The sequence below is a fragment of the Geospiza fortis genome, unplaced genomic scaffold (genome assembly GCF_000277835.1).
Source record: "Geospiza fortis unplaced genomic scaffold, GeoFor_1.0 scaffold157, whole genome shotgun sequence".
NCBI classification, from domain to species: domain Eukaryota; kingdom Metazoa; phylum Chordata; class Aves; order Passeriformes; family Thraupidae; genus Geospiza; species Geospiza fortis.
Window position 1 is genome coordinate 3,493,585 of NW_005054314.1, and position 17,356 is coordinate 3,510,940.

At 46.8% G+C, this 17,356-nt stretch overlaps 1 protein-coding gene across 2 annotated transcripts in view; it reads left to right on the top strand.

Annotated features, from left to right (window-relative positions):
• Nucleotides 1-14,498, top strand: part of GAB3 (GRB2 associated binding protein 3) — a 64,337-nt gene extending 49,839 nt beyond the window's left edge. The window contains exons 3-10 of one of the 2 annotated variants that reach the window (XM_014306589.2): nt 2,917-3,136; nt 3,545-4,017; nt 6,524-6,579; nt 7,766-8,015; nt 9,147-9,228; nt 10,787-10,889; nt 12,131-12,244; nt 13,238-14,498. In XM_014306589.2, the coding sequence (XP_014162064.1) occupies nt 2,917-3,136; nt 3,545-4,017; nt 6,524-6,579; nt 7,766-8,015; nt 9,147-9,228; nt 10,787-10,889; nt 12,131-12,244; nt 13,238-13,306 (1,367 nt within the window). In that variant the 3' untranslated portion in view covers nt 13,307-14,498. The remainder of the gene's footprint in view (nt 1-2,916; nt 3,137-3,544; nt 4,018-6,523; nt 6,580-7,765; nt 8,016-9,146; nt 9,229-10,786; nt 10,890-12,130; nt 12,245-13,237) is intronic. The other variant, XM_031056063.1, reaches the window with a different exon arrangement.
• Nucleotides 14,499-17,356: the final 2,858 nt, after the last annotated feature.

Sequence of the window (17,356 nt, forward strand, 5' to 3'; positions counted from 1 at the left end):
GTCAGTGCAGCCTTGGGGGTGATTGATGTGAGAAGAACACCCTGTTCCACCGTGTCCCTGCATGGCTGTTGCACCATAGCAATTCTTGGAGAGGGGGCTGGGGTCTGTAGCAGAAGGAAAACCCCTCTGTTTCTCCAAGCAAGGCCCTTCATTGATTGGAGAGGTCACTGTGGAAGATGCTGTGCAGCCTCTGTGGGGGCTTTTTCCATAATTGCAGGGCAGAAATGTTTGGTGTTAGTAGCCACCAAAGCAGTTATTTTGGCAGCTGGAGCCTCTTTCTGTCTCTCTGGCAAAGGGGGTGGCAGGCACCAAACCTATTCTCTGCCTTCTCACTGTTGAAAGTAGCCATGCATAATTTATTCTGCCCAGCTGCTGTCGTGGTAGTTTTAATGCACACGATTCAGTTACCAGCAGAGCTGGCAGGGACAGGAACAGTCTGTGAGGAGCTGGCTGCAGGTCCCTGAGCCCCTGAAGGTCAGGAAAGGGCAGGTCTGTGCTGTCCCCACCCCTCCCTCCTGCTCACAACCGTTGCCATGTGGTCTGCAGCTCACAGCCTTTCCTGATGGGATAATCCATGGCTAAACCCTGTGAGTACCAGATGGAGTTCAGGCCTGTTCGTTCTGTGTTAATAACTCAGAATGTCATTAATTTCTTTCTTATGCGTTGTGGCAGTTTTAGTTGTTGGTTTGTTGGAGTTTTTTAAATGTAGTCAGATGGTGAAGTGAACATGCTTTTCTGAGATCCCATGGGAGTTAGCCCAGTGTGTGTTTGATCATTGTCAGCTTGCAAGACAGCTCTGAGTCCTAGATTGAAAAGCAGAGTTAGTGTCTGAGCCAGCATGATGAACAAAAGTTATTTTTCAGATGGGCAGGCTGCAGCCCTCAACTCTGCTTTGCAAATGTGAAACCCTGTAAAAGCCATTCCTTCCAGATGATCACTGATGAAACCCTGCTGCTGTAAGCACCTGCTCAAAATTAAAGCAAATCCTTTGCTTACACTTGAATTTAAGCATGTTCTTACATGCTTTGCTGACCTGAGGCCCACCACTGCCCAGATCTCTGAAGCTAACTGGAGGAAGCAGCAGGGAGTCAATAGTGGTAGATGGGAAGGAAAGAGGCAACTCCCTCCCAGGTTGAAAGGGATGAAATGTAGGATAGTGCAGGGAGGGAAGATCAGCTGTTTTATTCTTCTGCTATCAGAAAGATGAGGGGTGAAGCCTGCTGTGACTGGGGTGGGATCCTGGATCACCATCCCCAGTTGGAAGGCACCTGCAAGGATCACCAAGCCAAACTCCTGGCCCTGTACAGGATGGCCCCAAGAATTGCACCATGTGCCTGAGAGGGTTTAGTTTGTGTTTAGTCGTGTGCTGTCACCCAAGCCTTGGCAGTCCTCTCCATCCCCCTGGTCTGCTTGCATGTATACCCAGCACCTCCCAGGCTGAGAAGTGACTACAGCAGCCTGGTACAGTGCCAAGGCTTGTGCCTCTGTTGAGGTTGGGACCTGTTGGAAGGTCTCAGGACCGCTTCACACAGTGCAGGATCTGGGGCACAGGACACATGCAGCTGGTCAGGGGCTGGTTCCCAGCATTTCCATCAAGTTCTGGCTATCAGCATTACAGAAATCTGCCATCTTGCTGCGTATTGAAGGCACGTTAATTCTCAGTGTGGTTTTATCAGCAGTTCCTGGTTTCTTGTGTTTGTTTCTGCTGTGGGGTTTTTCATTTCGGAGAAGGGTTTGGCAGCTTTGCCTCAGGCAGTGTCTGAGCCAAAGAGATGGGCATCCACTGCCAAGCCCTGCAGGTGCCAGGGACCCAGTGAGCACTGCCCCATCCCCACACAGCTCTGGTGGAGGAACTGCCATGCAGCAACCTGAAACTTCATTAGAGAAATCATATTCCCTAACTGAGGGCTTGTGCTCTTGGTGCCACTGTTTGAGCTTGCTGCCAGGAGCAGCTGCTTTTGGGGAGCTGCTCTGTAAAGACACCCTTCCCACTCCACAGCTGCCCCTTGTGGGAGGTCTGGATTGCACTTGATTTTTTGAGTTGGAATGCCCCAAAAGCTTTGTTTATTTTGACTCTGTGTGGCTCAGCCATTGCAGGGACAGAGGCTGGGACAGGAACAGAACCAGACTTCTCTGCTGCCAGGCAGTGCTCAGGCCAGATGAGTGTCTCAGCCACAGGCTGCCACTGAGGGGTGTTCTTGGTGGTGTGAGCAGGCAGCCAGCTCTGGGCCAGCCCCACTGCCTGCAGCCCTCCTGTCCCACTGCCATCCCACTGTGTGCTGGGGACACTGGAGTGTTATGCCCAGAGAAGGTGGCACTGAGCTCAGGCTCCCGTGCTTTGTGACCTCCAGAAAAGTAGTGTCACTTTTCTCAGCAGAGCCAAGAAGCCTCCAGCTGGGCAGTTACAGCCACAGCACTGCTCTTGTGGTCTGGTGGCCAGCTGAGAGAGGCACAAAAAGCTTGCAGACAAGTTCAGAGCTTGTCTGGCTACTGCATGAGCTGGAAAGTTCAGCTTTGTCTGCTGAGATCTAGCAAGTGGCAAGAAACCAATCCCTTTCCTTATCACCATTAATTTGAACTGTTAGAGATTAATAATTATTTGCATTAAATACTAAAAAAATACTTGATAAAACAGGCTGCTGTGCCTCAGCTCTTTCTTCAGCAGAGTCTGTTCTTCATTGCTGGCTGCAGGAGGGAGAGGGGACCCTCAGAGCAAGCAGCCTGCAGGACTTTGACAGCCTGGGCAGGGGGAGCAAAATCAGGCTCCCCTCTACCGAGAACCAGTGTTTGCCTTGACTCACTGCTGCTCAGGCATAAAACATCCCTGGTGCAAAGCAGGGTGGTGACAGCCAGGGCAGTCAGAGGGCCAGGGCAGTCCGAGCTGTCCCTCAGCCGGGCCATCCGTGTCCATTGCAGGTTCTGTGGAGAGCCTGTCTCACACGACCTCGTCCCCACAGCCCTCGCCGGCCGCCTCCACGCACGCGTCCCGCATTGCTGACCCCTCCTTCTCAGTGGAGCACGCTGCTGCTGCTGCCGACGCTGCCGCCGAGGAGACCCCCAGCGAGTCGGGCTCAGTCTTCCTCCCTGACTACCTCTTCCTGTCCAACTGCGAGTCGGGCAAGCTCAGCCACAACAGGTGAGTCTGGGCTCTGCCACGTGTGTTGGGCTGGAGCCCCCCTCTGTCTGTCCAGGCATGAAACACAGCCCCAGGGAGCCCTGCCACTCAGGGCTGCCTTCCAAACACAACAGGGGACCACCAGCCTAATCCAATTTACAGGGTGCTTTTCATAGCACAGATTAGTGGTTGAGCATCATATGTTGGTCCTGTCCCTTTCCAAGGTGGGTGGCTGAGGATCTGACACACAGCCTCCCTGCAGACACCTGCTGTTGCCCAGGGTGCTCCACAAAGTGCCCCAGCCTCTAGTGCAGCTCAGAGGGAAGGGACAGATATTGTCCCAAACTGTGTGGTTGGATGTTGTGTTTGCTGTGTTCTTGCAGCCAGGAGAAAAGGAAAGCTCAGATCCTGACCTCTGTCTCCTTGCAGGTGTGACAGCTGGTCAAATTCAGACAGATCTCTGGAGCAAACATCATCAGACGATGTTTTTGTTGACTCCTTGCAATCCCAACCCTCCCTGTACCTTGTACAGCCAACCAGTGCCGGCACCATGCAGCAGGTCGGAGCCCCAGTGGCAAATCCCAGCGTGGTGTCCAGGAACACAGACATTAGTGGGCCATGCAGTGACTTTTCCTCCTCTTCCCCGCTGCTGGGGACGCCGCTGAGCCCTGAGTTTCAGGTTGACAAGAGCCAGAAGGTGCTGCCCTTCGGGGTGACGCAGCTGGACGTGCTGTCCAACACGCCGCCGCCACGGCCGCCCAAGCCCACGCACTTCTCTGACAGGAGGGGAGAGGAGCTGGGGGCCCTGCAGAACGGCCACGCGGGCATCTGCCGGGCTCAGGTCGCTCTGGTGCCCAGAAGGATCTCCTTGTCCAGCTTGGACAACGTGAGGAACTGGAAAGGTGAGTGCACTTCCAAGAGCCAGCAAAGCAGCACCAGTGTGATGGAGCTGCCCACATACAGAGTGGTTTTGACTTCCTGTTGTGCCTCTCTGTCCTCCCCTCTGTGAAATCTTACACCACCCAATGTAACACCAAGTGCTCCTTCAAATGAATTAGCAAGCAGGATTCAGTCCCTTAGGTTTGCTCCTGCTGTGTAGAAGCCTCTCAGTATGTGTACAGATGGGCAGCAGTTTGGCTCTGATCCCTTCAGGGTGCCTTGTGCCATGCTAATTTTCCCCCTTCCTTCTCAGAAGAGAAAGCAGTAGAAAAACCAAAATGAGAAGTCAGCCACTGAATTGGGCAATGCCAAACTCTGTTAATACAGGTCAAAATGTGGGCTTGGATGTGGGAAATGCCTATGGAGCTGTGCTGCTTTGCTACACCCAGTCTGTTCGTGAGAGCTGCGTGTCTTTTCACAGCTTAGAGTAAAGACCAGGAAGTCAGGGAGACGCTGGGGATGGGATGTAATCCTGGCTGAACCAGGGACTCTGCATGTCCTTGAACAAATCCCACTCTGTCCTTGCACTTCGGTCAGGGCAGTCTGAAAACTTGCTGCTACAGAGCAAGGCAAGGCTGCAAAGCAAACTCTGAGCTGAGCTGGCTTTTCCACTTGCTCCTGAAACACCTTCATCACAAACAGGAACAACAGTCAAAACCCAGAACATCATGGTGCCAAAAACCAGCATATGCAGCATGAGAAAACTTTATTACATAGAACCACAGAATAGAGGCAGGCAGCTGGAATACCTGGCTGGAAATCATCAAGTATATTGTAGTGATGTGAAAACCTTATTTTTTGATGAGGAAAAAAGTGTAGGTTTTTAAGGGCAAGCATCCTTTAGACTGCTGCAGTTTGAATGACCAGACAATGTGTGGGGCTGTTAGATCTTGCTCTTAAAGCTGAGAAGTTAAAGCAAGGAGATATCTGCTCAGTCTGTCAGTGTACAGACAATTCTTGGAAGGTTTCTGGAGGAACACCCATCAGTGGAATTGCTGTTTTTAATTATCAGCTACATTTGGTTGCTCCCTGAGAGGTGCTACTCTTGCTTCTGCATGTGTGCTGCTCCAACACAGCTGGTTCGTGATCTTCCAACCCAATTTACACCAGAATGTCTCTAAGAGGATTAAGTGACCAAATGTCATGTTGTGCTGCTGTGCTGCAGGGTTGTCTCTGCCTGATGGGGGCAGCAATGAATTAATAAGTGCTGCCACTTTTTCTTACCCTGAGTGTAGCTGAAACCATTTGAAGGGTTAAACTCTGAATTAAAATGTGTTTAACAAGAGCGATCAGAAAAATCAAGAGGGAGAAAGCAGCAGTTCCTCACCAGCTTCCCCAGTGAGTGCACTCAAGTTATTAACTTAATTTTTTGCCCTGCTAACCTGCAGAAGGTGCACAGATATAATTAGCCCAGGGCAAAAGCAGCCTGAGCTAGTGGAAATGCCATGAAGGAGGATGAGCTGTGAGGCACCTGTATCCTGGTACCTCAGGATACCACAGCCTCAATGTCTTTTTGCCAAAATAAATAAATGTAGCTGTCCCAGGACAGTGACTGTGTCTATCTGAAGATGTATCTGCGCTAACAGAATTGCTTTGTTCTTGTTTAGCCTTTTTGGCTGGTACCACAAAAGTGCCCCCAGTTGTAGTACTGACATCTCTACCATAAGAGCAGGGAATGGATTAACATGGTTGCAGGGATTTGAGGCATTCCTACAGAAAAGCCATTTTCTGCACAGAAAATCCCTTTTCAGAAAAGGATGGTGGTTATAAGCATCTCCCACATCTGATCTTCTATGTGCTGAATGCTGGATTTTAGGGGTTTTTGGCTTTTGCTTGGAAAATAAAATTGACCTATACCAAGACCAAGGCACACCTACTCAAGGAAACTGGTGATTGTCTCCATGATCTGGCTGTTTATTCCCCATCACCTTGAGCTCCTTGCACCACATCAGCACTTCTGGATGAAAAAACAAAGAATTTTTCTCCTACCGTTAAGTTCCCCTACACACCACTTTCTGTACAATAACAACTGCTTCCCTGGCACCTTGAAATACTCTGAAATAAATATCCAAGAAATAATATTATCTCTAATAGCCCCTTTTCATATAATTTCCCCAGTTTGACAGATGCGAAAACAGAGAACAAATAGAGCAGGAGCTGCGTTTAAATTCTTGCTTGCTTGCTCCCACACCAGCCTTTTTCCCCAACTGCTTGTGTTACAGGAGGCATAGGTTGCAGCTGGATTATACACGAACAGGTTCCTTGGTTTCATATTTAAAATAGATGTAATCACTCTTGAAATGCTGCTGAGTTGGATCTGGTTTTAATTGTCATTGTATTTACTCATTTAGGAGTTATGGAATCTTTATAATCTCCAATTATTTTAGAGCCGTATGTTTTACTCCAGAATTATGTCTGTAAGGTTGCACTGCCTTATCCCATTTTTAATCACTTTTTTTTTCCTCACAGCAGACATGGAAGGCAGTTCCCTAAGAAGTCGAGATAAGAGGCTTAGCTTGAATTTGGTAAGTACTCTGTTTGCACAAATTTAAAACACTGGAAGAAACTTCCCAGTGAATCATTTCGCATCCTAATACTCAATCATTCCTCTCCTCTGTTCAGCAGAAGAATTTAAAAAATGGGAAAAGTGCCTAGCTTTGGGCAACTTCAGTGCTGGCTGCTTTGTGGCTTCAGTCAGCCTTTGAGAGAAGAGGGAAGGAGAGGCCTCAATACTGAGCACTCCATTTTTAAAGCAGATGAAGCTGGGTTTGTTATGACAATGGTTCCCAGTAGCCTCAAGAATTAAACTGTTGACCAAGAACACTAGGGCAAATGGCTTATTCCTTGAAAAAGGAGTCTAAAGAAGCCTATCACTCTGTGGTCCGGAGGGATATCTCTTCTTTAGGACATTGGAAAATGTCTGCTCTCACAGTGCCTGTGATTGAAGGCTCTGACAGTCCACATCTTCCTGCCTCAGCCTGTGACAGACACAATTCTAAGCAGCACCATCTCACATCACATAGCAAGTCTTCAGCCTGGGGCTGGATGTTGTCTTGTGTGGGAGATCCTTTGCTGGTGATGAGCAGCTTATATTTTTCTCCTTTTTGAATGCTTGCAAGAATTGTAATCACTCCCTCTCACCACTTAGCTAGCACTAACCTGCACAAAGTGATTTCCTAATGCTAATTTTCAGTGATCAGAAGTGAGTTGTACGTCTGTGTGTGCTCTCTCAGGTTCCAGATTTACCAAAGTCTTGTTCATCAGGTGTTCTCCTTTCAGACTTTGTTTTGTATTCAGGGTCAGGATCTTGCCTCTCACAGCAGTAATTCTGACCTCATTTTATAGGTCAGAACTGCTGCTGTGAGAGGCAAGTGCAGCCTCGCTGAAGTTGGATGATTTAACCAATAAAATCCCCCGTCAGTTGGGTCCTAGTTTCCAGCAGTGACTCGTGAAGCTCAGCATGGACTGCTCCAGAGCTGGAGGGTTCATGTGAACTCACATGTTTGTCACTTTTCCTATGAGAGCAGTGCTGGGCTCAGCTCAGGTGTGTTCTCCAGAGCTGGAGAGTTCACCTGAACTCACATGTTTGTCACTTTTCCTATGAGAGCAGTGCTGGGCTCGGCTCAGGTGTGTTCCCAGCAGCTCCTGGCTGGGAGGTGGGGGGCTGGCTGTGTATTAATGGAGCCCTTTCTGCGTGTCCCTGCCCTGCAGCCGTGCCGCTTCTCCCCGCTGTGCTCGGCAGACAGCTCTGAGGACAGCTACGTGCCCATGCGCCCCAGCACGTCGCCCTCCGCGCCCGCCTCCGACTGCTCCCCTGACGGCTACATCCCCATGAGCCCCGGCTCTGCCACCTTCACCTTCCCCGTCGTCAGCACTGAAAAACTCACCAGCCCCTTGCCTGAGCTCCCCTCCGACGTGGAGCCCCCTCCAGTGAACCGGGACCTCAAGCCTCGGAGGAAGTGTAAGCCCTGATCTAAAGTGCAAAGCCTGGGGGTCCTGCTGGTGGGGACATGGGTGACCTCCTTTGAAAATGTCCTTGGCATGTCTTAAAGCAATTCTCCCTCTAGAGGATGGGTTGAAATGCTGCACGGGTGACTTAAAGCACTGTAGCCTAGGATGTGCTTGCAGGGTGATGTGTGAGTGAGGAAGAGCTTCCACGGCTGCTTGTGCAGTCCCAGCCCAGGGGGCTGTGTAAGAACAGTGCCTGGCTCTCACTGTGACTGCAAACAGCCAAAGGGACCTAGCGTGCGAGAGACAGCAGGCTAAATCCTGCCACTCTGAGGTACATGTACTCCTATCTCACTAACTCTCCAACCTGCCAGGAATGGGACATCCAAACACTCAAGTACTCAAACTTGATGTGTTGGCTATGGTTAAACCTCTCTTGGGTAGGCACAGCTGTCTTAGTTTAATCAGAATTTTCTGCAGATGCTTTTGCTGATGGTAATTTTTCACTCCTGATTTTCATGGCATGTCCAAAATCTGGGTTTCACTTTTAGAGAATATACTGGGGACAAAATTCAGCTTTGAAGTGGAGAAATTTCCTAAACCTAGCCTACAATAAAGTTCTTAGGGTTGCAGAGCCACAGGGTTACTCAGAAATTTGTTCAGGCAGTGCTGCTATAAAGTGGGGGCAGACATTTAGACCATTGCCATGAGGAAAAGGAAACTCATATCCTTTCTTAAAGGGTCTTGAGAATGGTGGGCACATGTACATTGAGTGGTGACAGGGATGGTCCTAATGCCCATGTGTAGGACCTTTTTGTTTAGAACACAATCCAAAACCTGTTATAACCTGCAGGCTGAACCAACCTCTCCCAGGCAGCATATACAGAGCATATTTGGGGCAAGTGTATGTATCTTGTGTGGCATTTGGTCTCTTTATGCCCACTATATTTATTCTGTTATTTTAGGGTGATTGGAGGACTTTGCTTTCCAGCACTGACCAAAGAGGTCATTTGTTACTGATTTCCTTCTTGGTTATATTCTGTGAAATACTCTGTTAGTTTCTTTCTGTTAATACAAAACTGCATTTTTCTGAACAGTCTGTACTTTTCATTGAAAACATAGTTCCTTTTGTTCTTTCTTACAGCACGACCACCTCCTCTGGACTTGAGGAACCTCTCCACCATCCGGGAGCACGCTGCTGTGACCAGGATGTGGACTGTGCCTTAGTAAGTCAACAAGAAACCTGCCATTCCAATCTTCTGAGCATTAGCATGGAATAGAGTTAAAAATAACTTATCCCATCCCACAGGAAAGATTCCTGGCAAAGTCCACAAGCAGAAGTTCCTCAAGGTTGCTTTCAGTGTCCCCCAGGCTTTTGCTGTCTCTGAAAAGCAGGGCTCCCTTTAACAATGGGCAGCTCCAGAGAATTCAGTGTCGTGATTTGAAGGCTCCTTTTAACCTGGAGCTGGTCTGCACTCTGGTGTGGCTGCTACAGTGGCTAAAAGCTTGGCATGCCTAAACTATGATAGAGCCATTTTTGCTTAATAAAATTAATATAGAAAAGTAGAACCAGGTCAGATAAAGAGCTCCCTGAATTGTAGACTGGGTGTAGAATTCTGCACTGCCACGCAGCAGTCCAGACTTGAACTTTTGGCATGACCTTTTGTCACTAGAAATTAGTTGTTGGTAAAACAAATGCTTTTGATCCCAAAGCCCAGGTAGTGCGAACAGTTGATACTCTTGGGCTCCAAGGGAACTTGTGAGCAGGGGAGGACTTCAGCCTGCTGGCTGAGGGGTCTTGGCACAAAAAAAAAAGCGGCTGTACTGAAGTGTGCATGCAAAAGCCAGAAATTCCCCCAACCTCCTCTGCACACCCTGGGCACTCCAGAGAATGTGGGAGTTTGCTGGCATTAGTGCCAGACAGGGCATTTCCACTCCCCCATTTCAGGTTGTCACGTGAAGGGCGAAAGAGACACAAGATGAGCAGTTTCTCAGTTGCAGAGCCCTCTCTCACATCCAGCCCAAGGCTGGTTAAGCCCCTTGGCACTGCCTGTTAGGGAAAGCCAATACCCTGTCTCCCCAGCACCCCTGCCAGAGCACCAAGGTTAATCAGTGTGAAGGATAATGAGCTTAGAGTGAGTTTGCATGTTTTACACTAACAAAAATTAAAAAGAAGTTATGACAGAAACTAATACAGCAAAAGGAATTATGCTGTTCATGCACAGAGAGGCCATCTAATTTCCTATTAACCAAGCCCATTGTGCTTGCCTGTGGTAATTTATTCACCATGCACCTCTAAGAGTTGTGTTCATGGGAGAGATTTCCTTGTGCAAGAGCTGAGTCACAGCCATCCCTACAGCACGGGTGGCAGGTGTTGATACTGTGTGCAAAGCCAGACCCAGTTCCTTTGCATGTACCTCCAGCAGCTGATGAATTCACATCAGTCTCCAAAATGTGGGTACCTGCACAGCCAAGTAACTGCCCCCATCATTACCCAAATGAATGATAGCTCTGTGCCCCTTGGTAGAGAATTGCTTCAATGTTTTATGGTTTCTGTTGTACCAGATAGCAAACTTTCATAAATCCCAGAGAAAAAAATCAACAAAATCAGTCAGCAATATAGCACACTATTTCTAGAACTAAGGAGTGGCTTTGGACATCCTCTCCACAAAGGCTGCAGCCTTAGTGTGAGTTTATTCACCATATGGACTGTGTCAGGCTTTGGCTTCATTTCAGTGCATCTGTAAGATGCTTCCTTAACCTCTCCTGTGTTTTTCTTCATAGCAATCGAATGAGCTTTATCTCACCAGAAAGAGACAGTATTAATTCAGCAAGAATATTTGCCAATTCAGTTTCCGGAGAAGAGGAAGAAAGTTACATTCATATGGTAATGTCATTTTCACACAGCCATCCTTTGCTTTATTCTGCTCTGTCACATTGATGGAGAATGCAGAAGTTTGTTTTCTAAGAAAAAAACGTTGAGGAGGTTTGTCCTTTGCCTTCTGGTTTGTTTCTTTTTTTTTTCAAATGATGAAATGGTTTTAAACCAAAGACACTGGGACCAATTTACAGAGAGATAAGGGAAGCCCTTTTCCTGCTCTGCAGAACTCAGCTGTTCGCCCACGAATGTTGCTGAACAGTTCCAAGAGATCACAGGGATCAGCCATATTTACATGAGAACTCATTAAGACAAAAGAAAATTAAATCTTTTCACCTTTTGAAAGTGTGCCTTGCAAAATCTCCTAGGAAATAACAGAAAGCCGTTAGTGCACTTCCTAAAGAAACACACCAAATATTGTGCAGAAACAGAACTCCCATTAAAGTCTCATTGCTTCTGCTTTGGCTGGTGGCACTAACCCCACTTCCCATCCCATGAAAGAAGAACATCTGGCTTTGTGGCTTCCTTTTTTTCATTTACTCTTTAGCCATATCTTGCAAAAGATCAGAATCTTGTTTTACTTTGAATTTTAGGTGGAAATGGATCTCAAATGCATTCATCTGAGCCAATGTCTACAGATCTGCTCCACAGTCAAAGCCCAATACCAATAGCTATAAAAATATATTGCAAAACTGACCACAGTCTCCATGAACCATAGTTTCAAATTTTAACCCACGTCTCTACCAGACTGAAATCTGCTCAAGAGGGCAGTTCCAGTTGTAACCATTCCCTATTTGGTTTTTATGGTCTAGGAAAACCTGACATATGTTTGTCGTTATTTGTGATTTTATGAGAATAATTTTCAGTTTCTGGATTTTAACTGAATTTTCACCATTTCTTCAAATTCATTGAATGATGATATTTAAGTGGGCACCCCTGCAAATCTGAGCGTTCTGAGGGCTTGGATTGAGAAGCTGGGCACAACTCCTTCTTGATAAAATTGAGTGTAAATCAGCTCATTTTGATTTTTTGCCAGAATTATCAGAAGAAAAATGTTCTCACAATTTCTTTATCCCACAATTATCAGTGTTATGCTGTGGTTAGTAACCAAATGCACCCTTGGCTTAGACAATTATGTGGGCATGACTGTTCTCATTCACATTCTGCCAGGTGAATCTCACAGTTGTGATCCTGTTTCCTTCTAGGATCATGTTTTTAGAGCACTAAATGTTTTACTTCTTTCCTGACAGGAACACAGACAGGCCACCTCTCCATACAGTGGTGCTTTTCCATGGACAAGGAAATCTAACCTTGATTACTTAGCACTGGATTTTAACTCTGCTTCCCCATCCCCTGTGCAGAAGGTAGGAGTCATCTGAAAAACCCCACAGCCTCCTCCTTTTTGTCTGCTGGGAGGAAATCCAGACCCAGGGTTGCATTCTGCTAGGTGCCCTGAGTGCCATGATGAAGCCAGGCCTGTTTCCAGCTGGCTGTATTTGTGTCAGGCCCAAGATTAATATGATAAAAGCATGGTGAGGGTGCTGAGTGTGGCTCATAGGGATGCTCTAACATGAGCTCAGTCCAGGGTATGAGACTGCTCTGGGAAGTGCAGCCATGAGGGCTTGTGGGCCAGCAGGTTGATGCCTGCAGGATGTCTGCATGCTCCTTCATTTTCATCAAGTCTCCACAAAGCCTTTCCTGCTAGTTTTCCCAGAAATCTCTTTGCAGTAATAAGTTTGCAGCCCATGATAAATTCATGGGGTAAAACTGTACCATCTCTTATAGTCTGGCAAAATGTGCATCTTTATTCTTGCATCACCAAAACAATTTCAATTTCTTTTGCAATGCTGAGAAAATGTATTCCTTGTTCCAAAGAACTTCTAACCTTCCCAGGTGGTGGGTGGGTATGACTGCAAAGCAATGAATTGTTGTCAGCTTGGATCATTTTATGTCCTGTGTATCATTTTCCCAATCAGCCAATACTCCCAGATGCAAAAGACTCAAGACTCTTAAGCTTTCTTATTTAAACTCTCCCTGTATCTAAAATCAGTTATGTTATCCCTGCAGCAGCATCACTCAGATGAGGAGAGAACGATTATCTGCATGGAAATAGCCAGTACAGCATGTTTCCCTTGCTTGCTGTGCTGGGCTGAGTGACAGGGTGACAGATGGATAATTGTAGCTAAAGCAGGCTGTAAAGCAATGCTTTTGTCAGCTGATGTCACTGTGAGCTTCTAGGTGAAGGGAAGCAATCAAGGAACGAGGGAAAGGGAAAACAGAAAATCAAGCTAAGTTTTACTAGCACCCCTTTTCAACCTGAAAATTAAAACATTGTTTTTTTCCTCTCTGTCCCATAGAAACCTTTTCTGTCTGAGGAACAGAGAGTGGACTATGTCCAGGTAGATGAACAGAAGACTCAAGCTTGACAGAACACTAAGCAGGAATTGACAGATGAACGACAATCAAAAGTATAAAGGAAGAAGATTTGGGATCTGGAGGGTTTTTTTTTTTTGCACTGGAACCACAATGTTAATGAAGCAGCTATCACAGGAGAGCTCAAAGGCACAGAGAGTTGTAACATGCTTACAGTCTGTAGAGGCATTTTTACTGGAAACCTTTGATTTCAGCTGGAAGAAGGATGTTGAGTGAGTGAGTGGTTCACTGATGACTCAAGTAATGCATTAGCCTTTTACTGCCCCTACCAGTGTGCTCCATGGTACCATTTTCTGGCATGATTCTGCAACGAGTCATACACTTAACGTTAACAAATCCACTACAAGTTGTATTAATCTAGTTCGTCCTGCCTTCTCCTTCTGTTGCATAATTCCTAGTTGCTAAAGCTACTTTTTGGTATTCCTACAAATGCTGCAGGTGCTCGGAGTGCTTTCATGGCAACAGGCATCTGACAGGTTTTGGTGACTAATCAACTAAGGGCTAAAATACTGAAACAATAATAAGAACTTTTTGAATATATAGTGCTTAAGCAAAGAGAATTTTGAAAAATATTTTTCCCCTAGGTTTAAAATGTCTGGCTGTGAGCTGAAGCTGTCAGAACTCAAAACAGAACTATGTGCCCATGTGACTGGAATGTGTGGTCTTTGACCCTCTGGATGGTGGTCATTGTACTCAGCTTCTTCCCTCCACTGTGGCTCATACCTGTCACTTTTCTGTCTGATTCCTACTGATGTTTCCTCCCCTGTCTTGGAAAGTGTCTTCAGCACAGCACAGCTGCTCTTCTTGTAGGAGGCTGCAGCCACAAAGCTCTTGGCTGGCCAAAAAATAGAAAGGGAAGCTGTGAGCCTGTTTCTGCAAGCCTTGAGAGAACTGGCAAAGGATCAAGACTGCTTTCATCTGAACAGCAGAAGGAATGCCATTGGAATGCTGGTAGCAGTCGTCAATCTGATTGTTTCACTAGACCCACCCCAAAATAAAAAAGAGCATTAGGAAGTGCAGCGTGCTCTGGGAGGCCAGGAGCCTGCCAAAACAGGACAACAATGTGCTCACACAGCATGAGGACCTCTGGGCTCAGGAAGCTTATCTACCTTGGGACTTGTTACAGGCACTATCTCAGGATGACATGTGCGTATAGTTTATAAGATATTTAACTTTAAACACTTGGCTGTGGTCTTTATTTTACAGTGGCACACAGCCACTTGACTCATGGAAGTGGGCAGTGGTGCTGAGTGACCCACACTGGATTTGGTCTCACAGGCTTTGCTCCTGTAGGTGAGTCCCAGTAGCCATAAGAGGTCTGATCCTGTCATCAGGGACAGACAGACAGGACCCTTACAAAAGATTTCTTCTCTGACAGTGCCAATTCCCTGGCCTCCCTTCATGTGCCTCTTGTTACCACGTTGCATTGCTGTAACCTGACATCCTAAAAATTCTAATCTGCAAACAGAGGTCATAGAAATGCCATTGCAGAAACCACTGGCATGTCAAGGCTCTTCCTCAGCTTGTTCCTTACCCCCTGTGTGCTCCAATCATTCGGGCACTCTGGGAGGCCATCGCTCATCCCGTGGCAGAGGCAGCAAGCTAACAGAAACACAGCTTTCCTCCTACCTCATGAGAGCTGAAGGGCTTGCAGGTCTCACTGCTTGTTTAGCCCAGCCCCTGGGGATCTGTGGTGACCAGGATCTCACTGGGTTACCCTGCAAGAACAAGGTTCACCAGCGCCTTCACTGACTGGGGCAAACGGGGCACCCAGGCCTGCAGTGTGAAGTGTCCTGGACTAGAGCTGCTTGGAAATTGGGCTTAGTCCTGCAGGTAGCTGACCTGCTGTTCCCTCCTGCCCTGCTCCTCCCCCTCTCACCAAAGCTCTCAAATGAAAGTTGGTGTTCATAAAAATTTTGAAAATAATTCCAACTTTTCCACATACATCTTGTCTGTCTGGTGTGAAATTTAGTTTGTTAAAACCCAGCTCTTTTGTCCTCTGACTTAGCAGAGCTGGGAGCACCCATGCCCTGGGAGTGATATTGTGACAGGGGAAAGGCAGTGGAGATCTGCACCTGCACAGAGGTGTCAGAGAGAGGGAAGCAGGGAAGGGTCACAGGTACTGAGACCTTTGCCTTTCTGCTCAAAAGAATTGCCTTTCTTTCAAAGTGTGCAAATAACATGTCACTGAAAGCTCTTGGTATGTGCTGATGCACTGAAAGGGTTAAAGGACCAGGTAAAAGGCATTTTAAATTACAGACAGACAATCTCCACAAAGGGTGAGTGAAGTTATGTTCTGCTACTGCAGATCCCAGGTTGTGGAGTGATGGCAGAGCAGCCTCTGATGCGGATCAGAATCACAGATCAGCTCGTGTTTGACTGGAGTGTTTCCTTTCATGCTGTCAGAAAATCTTCTGAAGTGGAAAAACACCAAGTTATTGGAGACAACTGACTCACTTGTTATTCTAGTTTATTGTAAAAATATTTAAACTTCAACAAACCTGGCTAACAGATCATTCAAAAGTTTAGAGAAGAAAGAGCTGTATCTGGATTTCTACTCCCCTAAAAGGACATAAGCATATAGCTTGGCAGGGACTGTCCTTAGAGGAGAATGGCCCCTTTCAACTTCCCATGTCCCCTGCGTGCCCTCACAACAGTCTTATCTTGATCAAATGCTGCTCACTGGTTTCTAACTTTTGCTTTTAACTTAGAGCTAAGTTTGAGGGTCTATTCTGATTTTTCTTGTAATGTCCTTTTTTACCAGCTGCTGCAGGGCCCATGAGATACATTCTTGTGCAGGTACAACACATGAAACAGGAGCAATTAAAAAATACTGGGGAAAAAAATTTAAAAGCAGAACAGTCTTTCTCAAAGGCTTTTTTTTTTTCCTTTTTTTTTGGTCAAATTCTAATACTTCAAAGAGGGTAAAGAGGAGCAGGATGGTGGGAGGATGGCAAAGCCAAATCTGCTGTGGCCACCTCATCACTAAGGATTTGGGTGTGAGGGGAGCTGCAGTGGACAGGACTGACAAACCTGTGGGCCAGTACCCATAGAGCAAACTGCTGGCAGTGGGGGAGTGTTACAGAGCAAAAAGGAGTTACTCTTTAGTTAAGTCTGTTCTTAAATCCTAATCCCTTGGCTAAGAAGGAGAGAAAACCTGAAAACTGAGTCAGCTTTTGACAGTGTCGTGTCTGAAAATATAGCCCAGACCAGAGCCCTTGGTTAGTACTGGCTCTGGGGCCAGCCAGGCACACTCCTGATGGTGTTCTCTTTTGGACATGGGTCTGTTACTTGCATGTACTTTTTCCAAAAATGTGGTGAGAGCTGATGCAGAGAGATGCTCTGCACCTGAATGAGCACAGAGTGGCCAGTGGTCCTTAGCAAACTCTGCTGAGGGAATTGGTACTGCCCAGCCCAGGTATTGTAGTGCCTTCTCCACACTGCTGGGGCCTCTCATTAAAAATAGGGGGAGCACTAAATGAGCAGAACTGTTCTGGTTTAATTGGAAATGTCACCTTGTGGAGCTGCTGGAGGAAGCTTGGTTGCAGGATGACGTGGAAAACAACCAAGCTCAATGGTTTGAGTCCTGTGGTTATTGTTGGGTTCCCCCCACTGATGTGTTTAATATGGCCTTACTCTCTCCTTCAATGACTGCATATCTGATCAAGGCATAGCAGGTCCACAACTCATTTGCTTTTTGGACTAAACTGCATTTCATATTTCTAATTCCTTTATGACAGGAGGCAGCATTAATTTCCTTACTGGCAGAAATAAACAACCTGAGAAATGCCAGCAGCCATGTAACTGGAGCAAGGTGTTTTCAGCCAGCTCACTTTGCCAGTGGTAGCACCTGCTTTCTTCATTGTCACTAACTACATCCTAGATGTAGATTTTGGAGTTGCATTCACTTGCAGTAATTCAGAAGTTCAGTAATTCAAAGACCATCAGATGCTGTGATGAGAACGAAGTACAGGGCAATGCCTTCCCTTTGTCCCCCCGTTCTGCAAAACTTGCTCAGGTTTAAAAAAAATGAAAGCCACCAA